The 22,680-nt window shown below is 41.2% G+C and overlaps 1 protein-coding gene across 5 annotated transcripts; it reads left to right on the top strand.

Moving 5' to 3' along the window:
- The first annotated feature begins 1,034 nt into the window (after positions 1-1,034).
- On the top strand, positions 1,035-22,382 carry UBXN2A (UBX domain protein 2A). 5 transcript variants are annotated; one of them, XM_050972494.1, is made up of 7 exons: positions 1,035-1,177; positions 6,645-6,698; positions 8,111-8,246; positions 10,067-10,176; positions 11,745-11,885; positions 16,600-16,764; positions 19,557-22,382. In XM_050972494.1, exons 2-7 carry the CDS (start codon positions 6,658-6,660, stop codon positions 19,843-19,845), a joined length of 882 nt encoding a protein of 293 aa, XP_050828451.1. In that variant the 5' UTR covers positions 1,035-1,177; positions 6,645-6,657; the 3' UTR covers positions 19,846-22,382. The 5 variants fall into 5 exon arrangements, with proteins under 5 accessions (XP_050828451.1, XP_050828450.1, XP_050828452.1 ...); XM_050972493.1 differs by lacking the exon at positions 1,035-1,177 and adding an exon at positions 2,796-2,940 and having other exon boundaries at positions 8,111-8,204; XM_018921289.3 differs by lacking the exon at positions 1,035-1,177 and adding an exon at positions 2,797-2,940.
- The last annotated feature ends 298 nt before the right edge of the window (positions 22,383-22,680 follow it).

The raw sequence follows: 22,680 nt of genomic DNA on the forward strand, positions 1-22,680 counted from the left end.
TAAAATAGAAGTTATATTCAATTTTCTTGTATATTTACAGTCCAAGAGTCCAGCGATGTGTGGATACTTCTTTCAATGCATGGGGATAATACCCTTGTCATGAATGCTGATTCACCCATGAAACAATGACTTGCTTTTCCAGTGCATAGCTGACTTCCTAGAAACATCGGTTCCTTAAGCTACTGCCCTCTGTGTGGCAGCCTAGAAGGTTTAACATTCCTTCAAGGACCACTCATCCTATGCAGAGGAATGTGCTCTTTTAGTCATTGGAATTGCCATTTACAGGATATCCAGATCCTGTTCTCCTATTTATTTTGCAGTCCCAGTTCCCTCACAGTGTGCTTCTACTCTGTGAGCACATACTTACAAAAGGCTTCAGGCAACAGCTCCTCTCTCAAGTTAAGGTCAATCAATACAGCTGATGTTTAATTAAAGGTAGCTGACAGTGTCCTCTGGCATAGGCTAACCTTGTTAAATATAAGGTTTAAAAATATCCTTTCAAAATTAATTTTCTGCTTGTTTTTAGATGCCCTGTGTGTGGTGGTTCTTCTGTGACCTTGACAGGTCTGGCAGTGACAGCTAAAACCCTGCTTTACTTTGTCAACACTGAGATTCACTCCTACATTATAAAACAAGTCTGGGGGTTGACACTATCTTCCACGCCACTGCTTCTGATCTCGTCTGACAAAGGGGCATGAGATGGTTGTATTCATCTCATGAATACCCTGTTAGAGGTTTTTCAGCAGACACAGTCTGGGCTGTTTGCTCCTATTCACCACACGGTAAGAAAAAGACCATTTGCTTCTGTTCATCTAGTGTACTGCCAGAGAATAAGCTGTAATAAATGCACAGAGTCTAAAAGGATTTTAGTGATGTCTTGATTGTAACAACACTCTAACTTGAAAATTTCCAGCTTTAAAGAAAATATTTTTTACATTATACAAGGGTTGCAGATATTTCTTAAGATTTTTGTTACTTCTATGCTTTGTCAACAGTTTGACTCCTAAGGGAGGACAGCACTACTTAGAAGAGCTTTTAAGAAACCGAATTCACTAGGACGCTGATTCCTATTGTAGTAGGTCAGCGTGTCTCCAGCTATACTCTGATTTCCAGTAATAGACCTAATCTTCTAAATCAATAAGTGATTGCAGCCAGGACACCTGCACCATTACACCAGGTAAGTCCAACCTCACCTCCTTCTCTGCTTGCCTTTGGGTCTGTCAAATTGTTGCTGAAAGGGCCCCCAGGAAAGGGTTAAGCATATTAATGAACTGGTGTGTTTAATGAAATGGAGATAGTGTACTTAAAATATTGAAAGAAAATTTAAAACAGTCCAGCACTGCAAAACAACTTTCTGATGTTTTAGCTTAGGGTTTTGTAAATTTCATGATTTTTCTACAGTCATGACATCTGTGGTTTAAGTTCTAAATATATAAAACCTGGTTAATAGAATCAGTAACACTTGTAACAAAGAAGTACCTTTTATTCTAAAATGTCAAAGTATTTTAAACATTAAACAAAACCAGGGAGAATAGAATCTCTGCAGTCCGTGTTTTGAAATACAAGACTCCATGTATTTTAACCGAAACAAAAGGCAAATTTCTTACTATCTTCCCGGAAGAGTCATAAGCAGGAGCTCTAATTAGATCTCATCCAGTTAAAACTTAGCAATTAATCCAAACTGCCTTCAAAAGGATCAGTGCATTGTGACGTGCATTATAAAGAGAAAGAAATTATAGCTGTCAAGTATCAGATTTTACTTCTGTTACTCACCCATCACTGAACTTTGAGACTAAGCATCCTATTTTAATATTTCTGAACAATGTCATTTTAATTGTTGTGATTAAGGGATTGCAGAAACGTGTCCCACGTGAAGACGACACTAAATGAAGTATTACCTCTACTTTTAGAATTACCTTTGATCGCACTTGTAAATTCGCAATGGATTTCCCATTAATTAGTGTGAATTGGATAGTTGTGGCTGTTCGGTTTAGGTTAATTCTAAATGTTTTACAGTGCATCGCTAATTATTGCGGGGGGGGGGGAACCTAACCCTTATTAAACAGCCCGCAGGTGCAAAGGACGCGTTCACTCTGCTCCGTGTGCGTTTCTAAGGGCTGGCAGCTTCTCCTAGGTGTTGGCCCTAGATACTTGCATAGCTCCGGGCACCACCACGGGACCTCCTCGTCCCGCAGAGAGCGGCTTCTCCGAGGCCCAACACAGCGCAGGGAACTCGGCTCAATCCTTCCTCCCTCCCCGAGGATCCCATCCCATTTTCCCGGCCAATTCACCCTCGGGAGCTCTGCTTCCCAGACAGCGCGCCGCTCTTTTGTCCTCGGTGCGAGGCCTCGGCTGGGCTCCTTTTCACATATGTCAACACTGGCCCGTAATTAGCGCACGCCGCACAATGAGCCATTGCCGCTCTGCAAAGGGCTCGGCGTGCGGCTGCTCCCGCCGGGGGCGCGGGGCCGGGCAGGTGCCCAAACACAGGCACCATTCCCCACTCTTGTATATGCCGCGGCTTGGCAGACGGACACGCAGACCGTGTCCTTTGTTCCGCAGTCGGGACAGGGCTGCTTTCGCAGTCTCAGGCTGGGCAGAGATGTTTATCTCTGCTGTGCTGTGCCAGGTGCTGCCCGGGCATCGCCGCAGCAGCGCGGGGGTTCCGGCTCGTAAAGGCGAGCCGCGCCGAGCCGCAAGTACCCCAGCCCTCGCCTCTTCCCGGAGGACAGGACAGTACAGGGCAAATCCCAAGGAAGCCGAGTTTCTCCCGGCACAGCGGGTGCGGGTCCTTATGGACCCCTTCGCTCCCCCCGCGGTACCGGGGCGGAGCTCTGCCCGCCCCGCCTGGCGCCGCCGCGCCTGCGCCGCTCAAGGCGGGACAGCGAGGAGTTCCGCGGCGGGCGGTCGGTCCCGGGCTGGTCGCTGCGGGACGGGCGGGTGAGTTCTCTGCGGGGAAAGGCTGGGCAGGGGCAGCGCGTTCCGTAGAGCCGGCGCTCCCTCGGCTCCTGCCGGCGTTCGGACTTTGCCCGCGGCCGTCCCTGGGCGGGCGGGCTGAGCCTCCCCGCTGCCTCCGCCCTTCGGCTTCGCCCTGCTCCGAACCGGCCGCGTCCCGCAGCAGGAGCGACCCTCCGGGGGCCCGGCCTGGCCCCTTCCGGGGCTCCCTGGGCGTTCCGCCTCCGCGTCCGTACCGTAGGATTGCCTCATCGCCTAAAAATACCTTCTGGCGGGCTGGTTTGGCGCGGAGCGTGTGCCCGGCCTGGCTCTCGGGGTGCGGGTGAGTTCAGGTGTCGCAGCCGCGGGGTTGTCCCAAAATAGGTTAATTGACCTGCTGTGCATAAGGCTAATCCGCACACAGAGCCGAGGTACTTGATTTATTTGCGGTTCTGAGCAGAAAGAACTGGGTGGAAAATCCACAAAGCCAGCACGACTATCAAAACGTCTTATTCTTTATGCGTGTCAGCAAACATAGACTTTAATCTTCACTGGCTACAAGTTTGCATAGTTCCCTTATTAGTGTTCTGTCTTTATTGGTATAATTATTCCCTTCCTTCTCATTCTAAATAGCCTGCGTGCTCGGTCTTTCTCTTTTAGATAGGTGATTTTCTTGAGTTGGTGATCTGTAAGTTGCTTGTCATGATTTTGCCCTGCCAGAATTACCTTTTATCCACTTGGAAGTGATTTCAGCACAGTTGCTGAGCTGGCTTTATTAGTTTTTTATCGTGGAAGCTCTGCCCAATGTCCTTGTGGTCTGTAAATCCTGCATTCTTTGTGTCCACCATCAGTGGTATATCCTTCTTCCCAAGCTTTGTTTAGCCTCCTCCCCTTTAGGTCTGAGATCGTTGAAGCATGTCAAGTGCTAAACCTTAACAAGGCAATTCTACAGACAAGTAATTTATCTTTCTAACACCTGGACATCAAGGTTGGGGACAGCTTTCTTTCTGAGTGCACAGCTCCTTTACCCATCTGGAGAGGAAGCATGAATGCTGTGGTTTGTACCTGAGCACATCAGTCACGTTCAGGCCATTAGGTTTGATGCTCATCTCACTAATAATTTGTGCTTGCCATTTCTCTGTAGCCTCCCATCTCTCTGTGGCACGGTACAGTGCAATTTTCAGCTGTAATTTCTGTGCTGTGCAGGGACAGACTGTGCTGTGCTGTGAGCAGCTCTCAACTGGAGAGTTTGTTCTGCCAAAGTTAGTAGGGGGCTAGCAGGCTTTCAGGGGAGGGGGCTGCATGTGCTTCTGTGGATATTTCTGCCCTTCAAAGCAAGGACAGCCTCACAGATAGTTTCTGGTTTGTTTCTCTTGTGTTAAAATAACTGGAAGTGTGGGCTCAGAAGTATTGACCATACAATTATTTGCCAGAAAAAATATGCCTATTGAGAGCTGCCTGTTTAGAAAGCCTGGCTGTGAAAGGCCGCTGCTGGGTCAGTGGCTCATCTTGGTGGGGCTGGAAACCCCTGGGGCTGTGTGGGAATGGCCGGGAGTATCCTAACCCCAATTAATAGATGTAGCTGTGGTGGGTTGATGGCATTTCCCGCTTCTTCCCATGGCTTAAATTTAGTTTCTGGAGGTGGTAGTTCAGTTCTGAGGTACTTTTTGCCACTGACGCAAAAATTACGTACCAAAATTCTTAACATTTCCAGCAGCAGCTAGGGATGTCTGTCAGAAGTTGGTGGGAGGAGGTGGTTTGTGCTGGCTGGGTTGACGTGCTGAGCTAAAGTGCTTGCAGTGAGTTCTGATGGCTGTGTTCTAACAGCTTTTGGCTATAATAAACATCAATATGCTGTATAGGATGATTCTTCACCTAGAGAGATTAGCACAAACATTTCTTCTAAGTGTAATTGCTGTTGTACTTTAGAAGGAACAGCAGCTTTCACAGCTGACCAGTTTTGAATACTATTCATGCACATTTGAGGCCAGCCTAATGTAGCCAAAGAGCTAATTTGAAGAGCTGCTTCATTGTGTCTGTTTCTTTTTAACAGCTCTGATGACAAGTCACAGAGGATCAACAAAAGCAGATGGCAGGAGGTGGCTCTTGTTGCTTTGGGGAGTAGCCTACTGGAGTGAAAGATTAGAAGATAAGCACATTAACACAAACCACAAAGAATTACTTTTGGCTAAACACAAAAAACCCCCACATGCCAGAGTGTTAAAACTGAATTTGAGAGAAGTTTGAAAAAATTACACTTTTTAAGCTTTCCGGTTTCACTCTGCTCACTTGATACTGAGAGTTGTTTTTTTCCCAAGTGCAGTGCAGGGTTCCAAGAGCAACAAACAGATATGCATATAACATAGCTTGTACCAGCACAGGCTTGCCTGATAGATGGCTCTGGCAGAACATTTGTGGGGGAAAAAAAAGACTATCTCATCTTGTGTGACATGTCAGAGGTGTGCAAAATACATTTTGACTTAATGAGTAACAGCACCAGTTAAAGTTAAGGTTGACTGTAGTAGGGTGTTTTTGGAGGTTTTCATATTTTTCTACAGAATGTATCTCACATGGATTTTAACTTTCAAGTTGAAGGAATACCAGTATTCAAGTACCAAGGAGCATGAATTAGTACTGCATGTGGTGTTTTTTTTTGTCTTTTGTTTTTGTTTTTTTTTTATTTGTGCTGCAGTGGATGTTGTTTTCCCCTAAACTCCATATCTTATTAAATTAGATCTGAAAATCACCTAAAATTCATATTAGTGGTGTTGTGCATACTGCTTTGTTCAGGAGTGTGATGGCTGTCACTGCTTAGTTTGATGCTCTAGGAAAGCCACACATAATGTCATAACTTAGTCCTGAACCTGCCAGGAGTAGACCATCATCTTTGTAACCAGTGGTTGTCAGGGTTAACTCTCTGAACACAGTTGCAACTGAAAATTTCTGGTTTCCTGTGGGTTTTTCCAGTTTTAGAGTGATTATATTTTTTAAGGGTGTTTTTGGGCGTTTCTGGCTTTTAGTGATTTAATGTGGCTTTCTTCAGAGCATTCAAAAATGACTGTAATGAGATCAATGTGGGATTCTTCATTTCTTTTGACTCAGCACTCTAATCCTGTATCATATTTAGTACTTACAAATCCAGGATTTTCATGCCAGCTGACAGTAGGCCAGAAATGATAATTCACAGTTTCTGAGTTGCTGCAGCCATGTCTTGAGGTAAAGTAGGAAGGGTAACCTGACAAATCTTGCCCCTTTAAGTAATGCACAGTTAAGGTGAAGGTCACTCAAATGCCTGCAGTGGCAGTGCAGTTTTTCTGCAACCATCTCATAATGCTGTGTAAAATCAGGGGAGTTTAAACCATGTCACTCAGGAAAGGATTGTGATTTTTTTTTCTCTCCCTTTACAGAAGTATGGGCAGGTATTTTCACATCACACTGTTATTGTGAAATGTATTTTGTACATTTATGAAAAAGTAACCTTGCTCCTGAACGTCTGGAACAGATGTGTGGTTCATGTGTCATTAAATTAGAAACTGCAGGAAAACAAAGAACCATCTGGAGACTTGGTGGGGGGCAAGGTTGAGGTTTCTGGTTATATGTATTATCAACACAGGAAAAAATATAAAGAGTGCTTCAGCTACAAAAGGAGACAAAGTGTGATAGTCATTTTGTTTTGTTTTGGTTTTAAACCATTTTCTTTTTGTAATTAGGGGAAGCACCAGAATGAAAGACATGGACAATATCAAAACTGTAAAGAAAGAATGGTAGGTGCCAGTTCTCCCCATTTTTTGTCTTCCTTTCCCACTGCTGTTTGTGTGTCCTGTCATTACTTTTCAAACTTTATGTTAAATTCTAAAATACAGTATTTTTACTGTATTTATCTGTTCCACATAAACTGCAAGTTTCAAAAAAATCCTGTTGTTTTGCTGAAAGATTTTTCATATACCTGAAATGTTTCCTAGATGCAAGAAGCTGTGTAAATATTTTAATTTAAAATAGCAAGGCAGCCTTTCAAATTGCTAACTCACTGTGCAGCTCTACATCTGATGTGGAGGTGTTTGCTTTTCCAGTTCTATTTCTGATGTAAAGCATAGTGAATACCTACTTTAATGCTGCAAGTTTCTTTTGTTCTATTAGAAAACTAAAATATGGGCAGCATACTTTTGAAATTTCTTCTTTAAAGTTATTGAGGTTTTCTTTTGTTTAAGATGTTAATCTCCAGGGATTCTTAGTGTTGCATAGGTGCATTGCAAACAATTCAATGTTATGCAAATATATCTAATTAGCATTCCAGTAAGTATTGCTGCTCTTGAATTCAATGCAGAGGTTTATGTAAAATTGGATAATTTTTCAAGAGCTGGGATTTTTATTTTCTGAATTGCTTAAAATAGAGTTTTCTGAATCTCCTTTAGGAGTAACTCCTGCAATGTTTACGAAAAGCTGTATAATCTTCTTACTATGCAAAGAACCTATACTGAGATAATCATTCAGTTGCATGTTTCTGCATTTTGATTGGTGAAAGTCTAACAAACAGCTGTCACATATACAGTGTTCTATAAAAAGATGTGGTTGATGCATCTTTTTTAATATCCTGGCAGTCTCCACAGTGTTGAAGGCTTCCATTGTATTTCTTGTATACTTCAGTGGTGTTGAATTACTTGAGTTTCCCTAATACACATTCCAAAACAGTGATGGTGGTTCTGGGATGGTGCTAGGAATGGGGAATTTCAAGTTGGTGTTGATGAGTAAATCCTAGGGGAGTTTTCTTGCCTTTTTTAAAACTTATGACAAAGGAACCATATAACAGAATTGCTTTAAGGAAAGCCTTTCATTGGTGTGCAGCTAGGTGTATGATGGTTAGAAGTATGAATAATTTAACTTGCATTCCTGGCTCTGATACCAAGTTTAGAAGCTTTGCATAGATTAGTTAATCTTTTTTGATGATGTTCTTTAGCTTGTGCTTTTGAAGTGCAAATTGCAGCAGTTAGAGATTGGTAAGAAGTTTATAGAAAAGGCACAATGCAAAGTTGACCTAATGTTTTATACTGAGTAAACTGAGGAAGGTGGGTGCTGGGGATTGTGCCTTCTGTACTTCTTGGTACTGAGATTCTGAGGTACCTATGTGTCTTCTAATACGTCCTCTGAGGAGTCATTTTTGCTTCTGTCTGTTCTGCAGGGTGTGTAAATCAGGAACTGATGATCAGATTTTGAATGGTACAGAACAAAACTGTGACTACTTTGTAGATAACCTTTTTGAAGAAGCTCAGAAGGTTGGTGCTATGTGTATGCCCCCAACTACAGTCAAGAACCAGGTAGGCAGTGAAGAAAAAAACAGTCATTTTTGTTATAACATCACTCTAGGAGTATTCTGGAGAACATATACCGGAAGTCCAGCAGTCTTTTCCAGTCCATCAGTAAAAAAATGCACACAGAATTCAGAAAGCTGTAGGAACAGCCTCCCATCTCCCAGTCAGCCAGGCCTTTGCTGCTGGGCTTTTGGCTCTCACTGCTTGATAGTTGGTTTAGAGTCATTCTAGAACTGATGCTGGCATTGGCTAATACACTTCTTCTTTATTAAGAAGAAGAGTGAGGTGAGCAGGAGTTCGAGGAATGACAAGTACTGTTACATAAGAAGTTATTTAAGGAGCTGCAGCCTTTTATGCAGAGGCATAGCCCAAATATTTTTCATTTGGTCTTATTCATATAATTATGGTTGTAGTGGGATGTTCAGTGTGGGTTTGTATCTCAGTGATTCTGTCCTTTTCGTGTTTTTCTCTTACTCATCGGTGACTGGTAAGAGGAGGGAGAAAAGGCCATGTGGAACAAAGATGACAAGAAGAAATTTGGAGTGGGCATTGCTAGAAATTATGTTCATAGATCCTTAATTGACCCTGGAAGAAATGAAATGTCAGGAGCAATATCTTAAATTGCAGTCCTGAAATAGTGTTCCATGGCATTAGTTGTGTCAGTACTTAAATGGGAAGTTGGTGTGGAATAATTAGTCCATGTTAAATTTGCATTCTGGCTCACTGTAGAGGAGCCTTCCCAAAATTAGAACTCTTTCCATATGCATTGGTGCCATGAGTCACAAGAGTTTTTGATGGAATCTAATCTTGCTGGGTGCTGTCTACTTCTTTTGACAGATCACTCAATGGAAAGACAAGGAATTCTATTCAGCAGTTTGCACATGCTGTTTATTTATGTAGCAATCACCTAACAAGTCAAACTGGGGAAAAAAACCCCAAACCAGCAAACTTGTCAGGTGCTATCAAAATTACTTATTCAAAGTAATTTTCAGCTGTGGTGAATTCTGCGCTTGTGGCCTCATCTGTGGCCAAGTATCTGCCAAGACAATGTTATTGCAGGGATCAGACCTCGATAACCAAATGTTTCTTTAAATTGCATGGTGCATTAATATGAAAATACAATCTCAAATATCCATCTTACAGTTGGAGAGATTTCAGTAAACATTGCAATGGCTACAAGTTGGAGTAGTGGATGATTTCTGGCAAAGTTAAGGAATTACTGAGAATTTATTTTTTCATTCCCCTAACCACCAAGGTTTTGAATACCCAGGAATTGCAGGGTAACCTAAGTATATGATTGCCTGAAAGTAAATTTGTAAATTTTCTGATACGTGCTTCATTTCCTGACTGAAGGGCTTCTGCATGCATCATCTCAATGCCTTTACTTTGAGAAAATCCTCCTGAATGATTGGAACAAGGCTTTACCCTAATAAATCCCCAGCTGGACTGTTTTGGCACTTGGTGTTCCAACACCGGGCATGTATGCTCTCAAATTAGCTCTTGAAGAGTTGCAGCTGGCTGGGATAGTCCAGGGGTTTTTTTGTTTTTTTTTCCTCTCTGCTGAACTGAAGGAGTGTTCTTGATCTAGGAAGCCAAAATGATTGGGGGAAGGTTTGTTTATAACCCCGATTGACACAAGATACTTAGAAACGTCACTTACCCCTTGCAGTTGCTGTGTCTGTTGGCATGGGGCCAAGGCAGATTACAGTGAGCCTGCTCTCAGTATTTTTAGTCCATGAAGTGGATGATTTATAATCACAGGGTATGTGTGTATACCAAGCTTCTTTTTCATCAGTGTTATAATGAGAATTGTTCTTACTCTGTAGGTTGATGTAATCATTAAACTTTGGAAAAATGGGTTTACGGTAAATGACGGTGAACTTCGGAGCTACACTGATGTTGCAAACCAGCAGTTCTTGGACTCCATTAAAAAGGGGTGAGTTTTGTGTTCTTAACCAGCCTGAGTTGATGTGCTTTGGGCAGCACTTAGCTTATGCTCTAAATTTTTTACGTGGCTTTGCTGCACTGCAGTGTCCCTGGAGCACAGGCCCTGCCAGTCTCTTTCCTGCAGTGCTAATGGCTGTTGGAACATCAACAGGTTTAACACAGCTCTCAGTGGCTGTAGTTGTACAGTTGCTGATGAATATATAAAAGCCAGTGTTGGCAGGGGGCACAGCAGGTGCACAATGAAATAAAGAATAAATCAGTGCCCAATAAGAGCTACAGATCAAATGGTATTTTGACTAATGAACTCAGTGCACAAGGGGTTGAGCATTTCTGGTTTTATAGTCTTTGTTTTCTTTTTCTTGATGAAAAGCCTTAAATGGACACAGATGTTCTATGTAGCATCAAGCAACTCTGATCAGTCTTAAATTTCTGACATTTTTCCAAGCACAAACTTGCTGTTGTGTATATATAACAATCTTACATAAATTCCTGTGTTAATAGCCATCTTACATTTTTCCTTGTATTAAAAGTTTGCATGCTGATTTCTGCTACTGCTTGCAGTTGTTGCTTTAAAAAAGGAGTTTGACCATACTAACCAGTGTTATTTTGAGCCTTTAATTTGTAGTCTGTTCCTCACCCTGTACAAATGGAGAAGAGAATATAATTTTATGGATAATGTAATTTAATACCGCTTTATCAAGCATGTGAAATTACTAAGTCATTATATTTTTCTTTTCCATATTTTGCTAGGCCAACAAAAATACTATTTTTACTCTATTTCTCCTGTGTGTCTGTCACCTGTGTTAGTTGTAATAGCAATTAACTGCACTGTTTAAAGCCCTTTGTGTGCGTTCATCAAAAGTTTGCCACTTTTTGTTCCACTGTTTGCCTTTGAAGATGCTAATTATGAGATGGTTTCTGAATAATCATTGATGGTGGAGAAGCATTTAGTACAGCCCCTGGGCCAGCTGAGCCCCCCCACCCAAAATTGTACTGTCTGCCTCAGAGCTTGGAGACAAAGGCATTATTGTATTCTGGTTCATGCAATTAAAGCATTAGCAGTGTGATGTTACTGCACTAAAGAGTGGAGCTGTTAGTGATGATATAATTTTTAGAAGCTGAGATCTGTGTTTGTCATTAAATACATTGTGTCCAAACTCAGTTCTTCCTCTTTAAAATCCTTTTTCTTTTTTTTTTTCCTATGGAGATAAAATAATTGAACCCTTTGCAGCAGTGTATGGCAACACTGGACTTCCTACACATTATGTGTTTAGAGTGGTAATTGCTGAGTAAATTTGAGCATCATTCAACAACTTGCATGATAGGGTGGTTTTTTTTATTATATACTTTCTAGTTAATTTGCTGTTCAGGAACTTGAAGTTATTTGTATGCTATGCACTTAACCTAACTCTTAGTAAATACTTGTGAAGATGTTTTTTAAAAGCATCATCCTTGAAGGGCCAAATGTTGAACAGGTATTAATCATTGGTCTATTTTGTGTACTGAAAACAGTATATAGTACTTTTTTTTTTTGACCTTTTGTTTTTTTTTCTTAAGGGAACTGCCTTTTGAGCTGCAAAAAGTTTTTGATAAGGAGGAGGTAGAAGTGAAAGTGGAAGATAAAAAGGATAAGGTGTATTTGTCGTCGAAAAAGCCAATGTTTCATCCCTTTTCTGGACATGGTTACAGATTAGGAAGGTGAGTAGGCTGATGTGATCTGTGATTGAGTAGCTGAAGGGAACTATGGTGATTATGGTGAAGGATCAAAATTCAGGTTGCAAGCAATTTCTGGAATTTCCTGGTCTAATCTCCTGCTCAAAGCGGGGTCATCTGTGGAGACAGATGAGGTTACCTAGGCTTTTATCCAGTTAGATCTTGAAATCCCATAAGAGCAGAGGCTGTGCAGCCTTGAGTGCTGGACTGTCCTCATGGGAAAGATTTTTTCCTTATATCCCATCTGAATGCCTCTCATTGGAATTTCTGTCCACCATAATGAGCATCACCTCCTCCTGCAGACCCTGGCATGCTGCTTTTATGTGCAACACAACCATCACCATCTCTTCCACAGGGTGAGCAAGCTGCTCTCTTCCAGCATCTGCTGACAGTGTGAGTGCTCCATCCTGCGGGCATCTTGGTGTCTCTCCGTGAAGCTTGGGGGATAACTGGCTCCCACCATCCACTGGACGTGTTGCTGTGTTGATACAGCCAGGAACCTCTTGGCTTTCTTTGTTCAAGGTCTCAATATTGGCAGAATTGTTTCCAGCTGAAATGCTGTCACTCTTCTATTCCGTAATTTTAGAGAAAAGAATCTCTTTTTAAGTTGTATTAGCAATAATTTGAGAAGAGGGGGCAGTGTGACAATCCCATAAAGAGAACTGAAGAAGTAAGAGGTTATTTTGCATTCTCTTAAAATTGTTCAGTAATTATTCATGCATGTATTGCAGTAAGGCATTTTAGCATTCTTCAGTGATCAGTGTCTTTTTTGTAGTTGGAGCGTGTCAGCCCCTCATGCCAGTGCTGAAACTGGACTTGATTTACAACCAAACAACTATTGTATTTTGGAAGGCTGTTGTAGGGCAACATGCCAGGAGTTCATTTATTTGATCCCTGTGACTTGTGCTTACTCCAGCCATATTATCTGCTTGACATATCCCTGTCATGCAGGACTTGTGTGCCTATAGAAGCAGGCTTTGGCCTAGGGACCAGGACATGTTCAGTGACCAGGTGGCACTGCTGAGTGACCTACAGGCTGGAGTTCCTAAGCTGTGGTGCAGCCTTAGGTGAACAGCTTGTTTCAATTAAGTGGGAAGGGTTTGGCTGCTAAGGCCCAGAGCTTGTGCTGAGGGAAAGCCTGACCTGGGCAGGAACAGCTGAGGCAGGGGAAGATGATAATGTGCAGAGCAAAAGACTGATAAAGGTAAAGGGTGAGTGGTTCCAGGCTGACTCAGAGATGCAACAATCTGTTTTATGGGTTTCATCTGTTTCTGTACTACAGACCATTGAGTAGATACAATGGGGAAAACCTTCTCTTGAGAGATAGGTGAGATGCTGCAAGAGTTTTTTTTTTGGTGGCATGGAAATCCTGAGCAAACAGGAGTCTAGAACTTAACCTTGTTATATCTACAATTAGAGCTGTTCATAAAAAAAAATCAAAAAGATCTTCAGTGTGCTGGGTTTCTGCTGCTAACCAGTGCTAAATGCTAGGTTGTTCAGTCACTTCTTGTGCTCTGCCATGCCTACAGCAAGTAATGATCTTGTTTCCCAGTAGGCAAGTTAGGTTTCAGAAACATGCTGATCTGTGAATTTCGGTTCACTGGTCTTGTACACTGAGACATTCTACAACTTGCTCAGCATTTTTTATTTTTTTCTTACTTCTCCTTGTCTATTGTGTGCTGTGCTATCAAAGCCTTTTCCTTAAAGACAAGTAAATATTAGTGCTGATGTTGGAACCATGAGCCATAAGTGCTTCTGCTCCATAAAGTAGTGCTCACTTTCTGCTGTTAATAAATGTACATTGCATGAATACACCACACTTGCAGCAGAAAAGCTTTGTGGGGCAGCAACAGAGCTGGCTGAGACCTGGAACAAGTTCTAAGCTATAGAACTCCTTTTCTACAGTTGCATTTGTGTGATTAGTTAGAAATGAGAGAGACAGATGACTGAAGAGTTTACTTTAGCTTATAGCCTAGCTAAACCTTTGCTTAGCAAATAAACTTATAAAATTAATCTTGTATATTTTGTCAAGTGTTTCCAGGTGGAGGGATTTTGTAATGGATGAACCATTTTGAATTGGTCTGTTGACTAGTTCTCAAAACCTTTGTTGGAGGATCTGGAAATAACATATATGTTGATATAGCTCAGACAAGCTTGATCCTCTGCCTTTTGTTCTACAGAAGAAATAAGTAAAACATATCAAAAATTTTCAGTGTGCCTTATGAACCTGTGTTATTAATGGGTATACTGTGTTTTATCTGTCACTGTCCAGCTGAATTTCATAGTTTGGGATTATGACTAGATTTGCAACCCCACTTTTCTATTGAGCTAATCTATGCATCTTTGAGACAGCCTCAGAAACATGTTAATTAAACTATTGACTGAAATCCCTTGTAGGAAAGCAAGCTTGCTCTGTAACCTCATTAGGCTAAAGCATTGTGTGTCAAGCTGCCTAACCATCAGTCAGGGTAAGGCATGGTACCTCACTGCTGGGCTTTTCCTTGTCAGAAAGTTGACAGGATGCTCTTAGGTCTCTTCGATCTCTAGTTTACATCTTCTGTTGAGAATCTTATAAAAGGAATAAGCCTTAAAAGGTGTTATAATGCTTCAATCTTAGGCTAATAAGACTTAGATTCTTGGGTTTTAGCTTTAGTCAAAGCTCCTACCACTAGATGGCTTTATCTGTCAGTTCTGCAAGAGAAAAGTTTTTTACATATAGAAGTGCTTTAAATCTTGGTGAATACAGATCCTCTAACTTTCTCTTAAAGCTTCACTTAATGTGCTGGCTTCAGTCTCACACACACTTGCTATCAAAAGAATCACCTCCAGTGCCTGCTGCATGTGGAGATGTGACGGGGAAGGAGGTTGGTTTGGGAATGACACCAAAATCTGTGTCCTTCAAGGCAGTTGTCTGAGTTACAGCTGTGTCTGGTGTAGCCCAGCCCAGCCTGAGTCAGACACCACGGCTGGACACCTCTGCTCTCCTGGAGGCAGCTCACTCACAGGAGTTCTGCAGTGTCTGAACCAGAAACAGGAGGCAGCAAGAGCTGGGCATTGCTGGACTGAAGTATGACTTGAAATTTAATTTGTTTTTCTCTGCTTGCAAAACTGTTTAATCTTATCTTGCTTATACTCAAGCTTTTATTCCTGATCTGGAGGGTGATTAAGTTTTATTTTGTATTGAGATCAAGCATGAACAGAAGCTGTTTGTGAGGCAGGTGGGTGCTAGTACATCACCTGTACTAGTAATGCTAGAATATTTTACAGATATGCCTCTTGTAATTTGTTGCTGCCAAGTCCTTGTGCCCCAGCTGATTTCTGTGTAATGCAGAGCAGTTCTGTACCTTTTACCTGTCTCCATTTACAGTGAACATCTCTTATTGCTCACTTGGAAATGGGATTTCTTGATTCTCATTCTTTTTGCTGAGTTTCTATGGAAGATACAAAAAAGTGCCTCTGCTGGCTCATAACCTAGAAGTTAGGGCAGCACTTAAATGGGCAATAAAAGTTTTTGAAATAGCTCTGACTGAACTTGCACTTAAGACTTCAGATTTATTAGCCTGAACATACTAAGTCTTTAGCTAATAATAAATTAGCTTTGACTTTTCTGCTTTATGAATAAACTAATACAGGTACAAGAACATAAGAACGGTGTTTGTCTGCAAAGCAGGTGTGCAGCATAGTTGTGACGGTTACTCTGGACTTCAGTTACCCACTTTTCTCTCAAGAAGCTATAACTCACCAGTTTTCTGTGCAAAGAGAGCTTTTCTGCAAACTTCCATGTAGTGTTCATGTAGTCTGTGACCACAGCTGAGCTCAGAGGAGAAGTGGTAACTCCTTAAATCACTGCTATTGTTCTGCAATAAACATCTGGTTATACTCACGGGAGCTGAGACTGTGCCCATTGGATCAGGCCCAGTGAGGATTTAAACTGTACATGCTGAACAAGCTTAGTCATGAAAGAAGCACTAAGCTCTAGGCATTTCTTCAGCATAACATTTCTTGCCAGCAGTTTTTTTGTTTGTATTTTAAGACTATGCACTTGGACTGAGGTTGATGTATTCTATTAAGTCATTTTATGAATCTTTGCCCCTGTGGTTTGGTCAGCTGTGGAAAATGCCTTAGGAAAAAAATCCGACTGCTGTGTGCATCAGTCTGGATTTTTCACATTAAGTCAGTTTTTCTGATAGATGAGTAATTCTTCTAAGCTGAGATAGATGATGCTGGAGTCTAAATCAAGGCTAACAGCATTCAGTTAAATTGAATTACTGTAATCACATTACACTGAAAACTAACTTTGAGTATGCAAATTCAATACTCAACCCCCTTAAAGTTTCACCTGTGTGATTAGAGTACAAAAATGCATGAAGAATCTCCAGACAGTTTTGTCTCTTATATATTCATATTTAATCCTCTGATATTTAAAGCTCCTTTCCATCTTATAAAAATGTTAAACACAAGCAAACTGAAATTCTTTAGCATGTTTTAGTCTGTAAGTGAAAATAATGGCATACGTGTAGAAAAAAATAAGGAAGAAAGAAAACTGATATTTATGTTAATATTCCTATATTTGTTAAAATAAAATGTCATCAGCACACTCTGCTATGGGGCAGAAGGTTCCAGGAGCAGAGGTCTGGGGGGAAGTCTGAGCTTTCATGTGAACACAGAAGCCATAACTCCATGTGACTTTTCTTTTCAGTGCTACTCCAAAGATAATTTCTAAAGTGAGAGATGATCATCCAGGGCCTGATCACAAAAGACACCTGCCTTTAGTACCCTTGAATGATTTGGAGCCTATCACCAGTGTCCAGATCTGGTTAGCTGATGGGGAAAGGATAATTCAGAAATTCAATGTTTCTCACAGGTAGGATTTATTTAACCACTGTCATATATGTTTGCATCTAAACTTTGTCTTAATGCCTGTACATTTAAGTCTTTAATTTTTATGACTAATCTACCTCCTCAGTTCACTTAGCATTGGACTGCTCTTCATTGGACTGGATTTGGAAAACCTTTGAAAATTTGAGAAACCTTTCAGCTGACAAGAGAGCGTAAGAGAAATGTGAACTGTTAAAAGTCAGTTCATAACTTAGTGTAATGGAAAATCTGAGAAAACTGTAGGAGTTCTTTGTAGATTAGTGAAAGTTAATGTGTACATATTGTTCATTGCTAGAAGAAACAGCTTTTAACATGATAGATCTCCCACAAAACAACTACATCTGGGGCAAATGGCTTAGTAAAAAGCCTGCTGGTCATTGGGCATAGGCATCACCGCTTGTGAGAGCTGGAGAAAGGCACTTAGAGTTAAGCCAGAGAGACCTCTGGGGAGGCCTGGAGTTGGTGCCCTGGGCAGGGAGGTTCATCCCCTGCATGTCAGCATGGACAGAATAGAATGCACACAGTGTGTTTGATTCTTAATTAATAAAATTTCTGGTTCCCAAAGAGGCTTAGAAATAAGGATAATGTCAGAAGGTGTCAGCACAGCACATGTATGCAGGAGCTTTGAGAAAGTGGGATTAACACCTTACCATTAAATTGTAGAGCTACTGTCTTAAGAGACCTTTCTCAAATCTGAATTTAAGAAATTACTGAAGTACTGTGCAGTCATGTCATGTGGAAAGGATGTGTTGCCTGTGCTTCTTTGAAGGTATCACAGATTTAATACAACCCAGGCTGCTGTCAAGATAAACTCTTGTGTGTCTGTGTCCGGTCAGAAGGAAAGCTCAGCTGTTGAAGGTTAATGACTGTAGTGTTGTCTATGACTTGTACTAATTTATTACTGTTAGTGGCCTGATATATGAACTGAAACACTGTTGTGATGCAGTGCTGAAGGGTCCATCGCTATTTTAATTATCAATACTTCATTGAAGGGCTTCATATCTCAATTATTCCAGGTGCCACACACTTAAGTATATTTAGAAGCTTTTTGTCTTCATAGTAAATAAGCATTTGAACAGCTGGTAAGTGCTTTTGAGAGGAAAAAAACATCTGAGATAAGCAGAAAAACAGCTTTACTGGCGTAATGCTCTTTTTGAAGCACTGTGCAATAAATATTCTATCATAACATAGCCTCTCACCACAAGAGCAGCACGTTTGTGCTGTACACTGTACTTGTGTATAACCTGATAAGAACCAGAGGGAAATCCTTTTAGAGCAATATCCTTGAGAGTGGTGATTGCATACACAGCACTCCTTTCAGTGCACAAGACAGCTACTTGATAACTAAACTATAGATTAATAGCATGTAACACATATGTAGCATATTACCCAGTGTCTGGGTAAATGGATGACTTTTAGCTTTTTGCAGTTAGATTGTGTAGGTGCCACAGTAACTACTGGCTTAGATGTGGGTTGGTTGCTGGTGAAAGATGGGAGCAGAAGCATTGTAGTGTTGCAGTGTGGGAAATTGAGACATGAGAGTGCAGCAACTGGGAGAGCAGAGCTGTAGGAACAGCACAGAAAGCTGTGTCCTGGGTTGAGTTGTGTCCCCTCTTCAGCACTTACTATGTTAGTGTGACCCTGGAGCATCAGGTATGGAGCCTGGAAAGGAACTTATTCACCCAGAAGCAGAGAGCTGGTGACTAATTGCCTGAGTTGCTCTTGGAACCCAATGAAATTTGGTGTAATGCATGTAGACACCTGTAAATGTCCAAACAAAAAATTTAGTCCTGATTGAGGTTTTTCAGGCTCTTGACTTACAAGACCAAGCAGTGTCTCTGTGTTGAGGTCTGCGTGCACAGGAATCAGTTTTTGCTTTGCTGGCTGTGTCTGTCCAGTGAGTGAGTGTGGCTAAGGCATGGAAACTCTTGGGCATCTGCTGAACTGTTAGGATGGCATTGCCCCAGGCCAGCCAGCACTTCCTCAGTCAATACCTAACCATCCATGGTTCAGCTGTTAGCTCAGGTCCTGGACCATTCCCAGGAGACAGTGAACCTCATGGGAGACTCTGTGTGTGGGGGAGAGGAAGGATGAATTTAGGAATTTGCCAGCAGCCAGTCTGCTAGTTGGCCTCAGGACCAGAGAATGGACATTGACACTATGTTAATTTTATTCGTGTAGATGTATGTTTTCATCTTCATTTTTTAATTAGTCGATCCTGATTCTTTCACAGCAAAGCTTCTGTCTTGCTCAGTTGTTGCAAGGCTCTTCACAGACAGATTGAGTCTGTAGTGAATTTACCATGCCCCTGCTTTGGGAGGATGGACCATACTTCAACCTAGTCAATGTATCAGCTGTCCAAATAGGTTTTGCAAAGCCTTCTTCTTAATTTTTATTATGGTTCTGCTACATGAACCACACACTGAAGGCTTCTTTATTCTAGCTCTTGGCTACAGAACCCTCAGGTCAGAGCTCCACCAGCTGGTTAGGAAATGGTAGGTTTGTGTAACTACATCTGAGCCACAATGGTGCATTTGAGTAGATACTCATGCTTGTCCCCTTGGGACTGCTGAGAGCATGCAGACCTTGGTCCTTGCCTCCCAAGTGGATCAGGCATTTCAGGATACCGCCTCATCTGTCTTGCTCCAGTTCTGTGCTGTCAGGCATTCCATGCCGTGGTGTTTCATTCCTGTCCCATGGTGGCTGTGTGTTACGCACATGTGTGGGGATTGCAGGGCCAAAACTCTCAACACTGGGTTTTTATTTCTCTCTTCTCAGAATCAGCCATGTCAGAGACTTCATAACAAAGTATCAAGGATCTGAGGGAAGTGTTCCCTTCACACTGACCACCTCCCTGCCTTTTCGAGAGCTGCAGGACGAGACACTCACGCTTGAGGAAGCAAAGTTGCAAAACGCCGTTGTTGTTCAGAGACTTCGGAAAACAACTGAACCCTTCAGACTCTTAGTGATAAAAGCACCTGACAATGACTACAAAAGTGCTGCTACACCTAATGGACAACTCAAGAATGAGCAAAAAAATGCTATCAATAGTACAAGATCAAATTAGCTTTATAACTGACCAAAAATTATCTGCAGGGTGAGCTAGGCAAAACCAAAAATGTAACCAGCAATATGTGGATGCCCTCACATCCTCATGCACTGTGCTCTTAGGGAGCAGAATGGGTGCTGTGCTGTCGTCTGCTATAATAGAGGTATTTTCAGCTAAATTGGGTAGTCAGAGCCTGGCTGTATAATGTAGCAGAGCTAACTGTACAGCAGATCATCCTTAGAATTTCCTTAGGTAAAAAGCTTCTTAGTATTTAATAAGTGGGTCTAGGTGGAACAGTTCTCTGAGACTTAACTACTGATAGCACCTTTTAAGGAAAAATAGTATTTATTTTTGCACTTTGGACTAAAGTGAAACATTTCACTTACATTGTAGTGTAAACTGCTGCAGTTTGCATTCTTCTCACAGTAACTCTTTGACATCCAATACTGCAAGCAAACTCACATTCGAACTCTACTTTGAAAATCTTCAGGATGTAACTTTTGTCACAAGGTCTGCAGTGTAATATTCTGTCAAGTCTTCACATGGTGGTAGGTGCATGTGTAAGATACAAACAAGGTAGTTTGGTGTATACTGCATATGAAGTGCCTCAAAGAAAGCTCTGAAGGAATTGTTCTTATCAATGGTTGAAGTGGTTTCTGCTGCTTTTGGGCTGATACCAGATCAGGTGATGTTTAACTACCTAGCTCATTAGCATAAGGACCCACTTGTAGCTTTATCACACAGAAACTTCAGCTTTTTTGGCTATTACCAACCAGGAGTAGTAGTTGAGAGGGACACAGTTGTTTTTGTACTGTTTATCTGCCTCTGTCCTGAACTGCCCAGATGATGGAGACACTAGTTGCATGTGGTCAAGTTTCAAAGCTGTTGAAAATCCTTACTTGAAAACTGACATTTTTCTCTCCACTTTGCCCCATTTCCATCCAAATCTTTTATTTTGCTGTTCATGTACTTGGGGCATAAAGTTTGTAGCCAACTATTCTGTGTTTTGCTAAAAGAGAAAACAACAGAAAGACTTAATATTTTGTACTGTGTTTACTAAGCCTGTAGTTTGTGAATAGAACTAAAATCTCCAGGTAAGACATATCCCAGGATCTTCAGCAAGTCCTGACTCCTCTGTGCTACCTCTGCCAAAGGATGGTTGTTGGGGTTGTAGTTCTTTTGTGTGGTTAAGTGAAAGTTGGGTTTGGGTTTTCCTGGTTTTGTTCTAAATGGAAAATTACTTTGTTGGAGCAACTTCGTTGGACCAACTATTCTAAAAGTAGTGAGACTTCAGCCTAGGGATGTACTCTCCTTCGTTCCCAGGGATATAAAACTGATTTGCTTCAGCATCTCTCATGGTGTGCTTGAAATGAAAGTCAACTGGGCAAATATCTATTTAGTGTCCTCAGAAAACAAATCTCTGAAAACTATGCCTTTAAACACTTTCCAGTGCTATAAACTTCCTGTGCTACTGTGCCATTCAGGTTTATGTAGCAAGTGGTACAATTAAATTTTCTTTGCTCTTGCACTGACTCCTATATGAAAAACAAAAAATATATGTGCAGACAAATACATTAGTAAAATTGAAAAGACAAACCACCTACAGTCACAGCTCTAATCCTCAGTACCCAGAGCTTCTTGAACAGGGAATGTTATTAATCAGTGCTTTCAAATTTGTCTTAATATAAAACCTAGTATTAGAAAAGCACATGTGGTTCATTGTAAGTTCAGTTGTTCTGTCTAAAATGTGCATTAAATGTTGAAACTAGCAGTGTACTACTATTCATGCATTTGAAGCACAAAATTTTGAAAAAATAAATAGTGTAAGTTTGAAATTGGAAGGGGGGAGTGTAAAATTCTGAAGTGGGTAAATTCTGCTTGCTATCCATTGGAAGGGGCAGTAAGTTTGGTATTTCGCATTGATTCATGTCTGCTACCAGCATTTTAAGAGGTTGGGCAGTTAGGTTCTTGACTAAAACCAGCTGTCTGACTGCAGCTTTGGTGTTCTTGAGTGTGCATTTGCAGTTTGAAAGTGTCATGATCTTGATTACAAAATGAGAGAAAATCTTTGAAAAGTCTGAAGTGATGCTGGCTGCATTAATTTCAGATTAGAAAATGTTTTTAAATAAAGGCAACAAACTGTGATTGAATAACTTGTTTCCTAATTTGGCAAAAATATTTGGAATTAGTAGAAGACTTTCCTAAATCTAATTGGTTTTGGTTTAGCTTCCTGTGGTGTCGGTAGATAGCAATTGTGCATTGGTCAAACAACAGCATAACTGGCTTGATCAGTGCTAAAATTTGTGAAACACACCAATAGCATTAGTTATTCATTGTTTCTTCACAAGCCTTTGCTATTTTGAGTAAAGCCTGTGCCTGAAGTTACTTTACAGCAAAACTGAAACAGTCAAGAGAAGAACAGCAAAAGGAAATGTTTTCTGTAGTTTTCCCTTTATGAAGAAACATGCAAATGCAGGAAGAAAGTGTTCAATGTGTATGAAGACACTGTGTAAAGGCAAAACAACCTAAATGTTGAATTTGATGCATACCTTGTATTTAGCTTGGTACTGGCCAGTCTGTCTTTGTTTTAAACCTCACTTGGCCTTTTTTTGTTAAAGGTCTGGTTTTTAGAAAATTCTTTAATACCTTGTTCAGAATTTTGCAAATATGCTGAAATTACTATTACCAAACAAGGCTGCACACGATTTTAAAGTCAGTTTGGTTTGCAGTCATGGCGTGGTTTGCAATGCCTGCCCAGTAGCCACCAGGTGACCCCTGTCAGGAGCAGAGCCCTTCAAATCAGTCACACCAAAAAGCCCTGGGTGTAGAGATTGATTAGTCATCATCTCCCCA

Source organism: Serinus canaria, chromosome 3, assembly GCF_022539315.1.
Source record: "Serinus canaria isolate serCan28SL12 chromosome 3, serCan2020, whole genome shotgun sequence".
NCBI lineage: Eukaryota > Metazoa > Chordata > Aves > Passeriformes > Fringillidae > Serinus > Serinus canaria.

Coding starts and splice junctions, on each gene's coding strand:
- UBXN2A (XM_050972494.1), top strand. CDS start 6,658: ATGAAAGACATGGACAATATCAAAACTGTAAAGAAAGAATG. Junction 10,177..11,744: donor TTGGACTCCATTAAAAAGGG/GTGAGTTTTGTG, acceptor TTTTTTCTTAAG/GGAACTGCCTTTTGAGCTGC. Junction 11,886..16,599: donor CATGGTTACAGATTAGGAAG/GTGAGTAGGCTG, acceptor TTTTCTTTTCAG/TGCTACTCCAAAGATAATTT.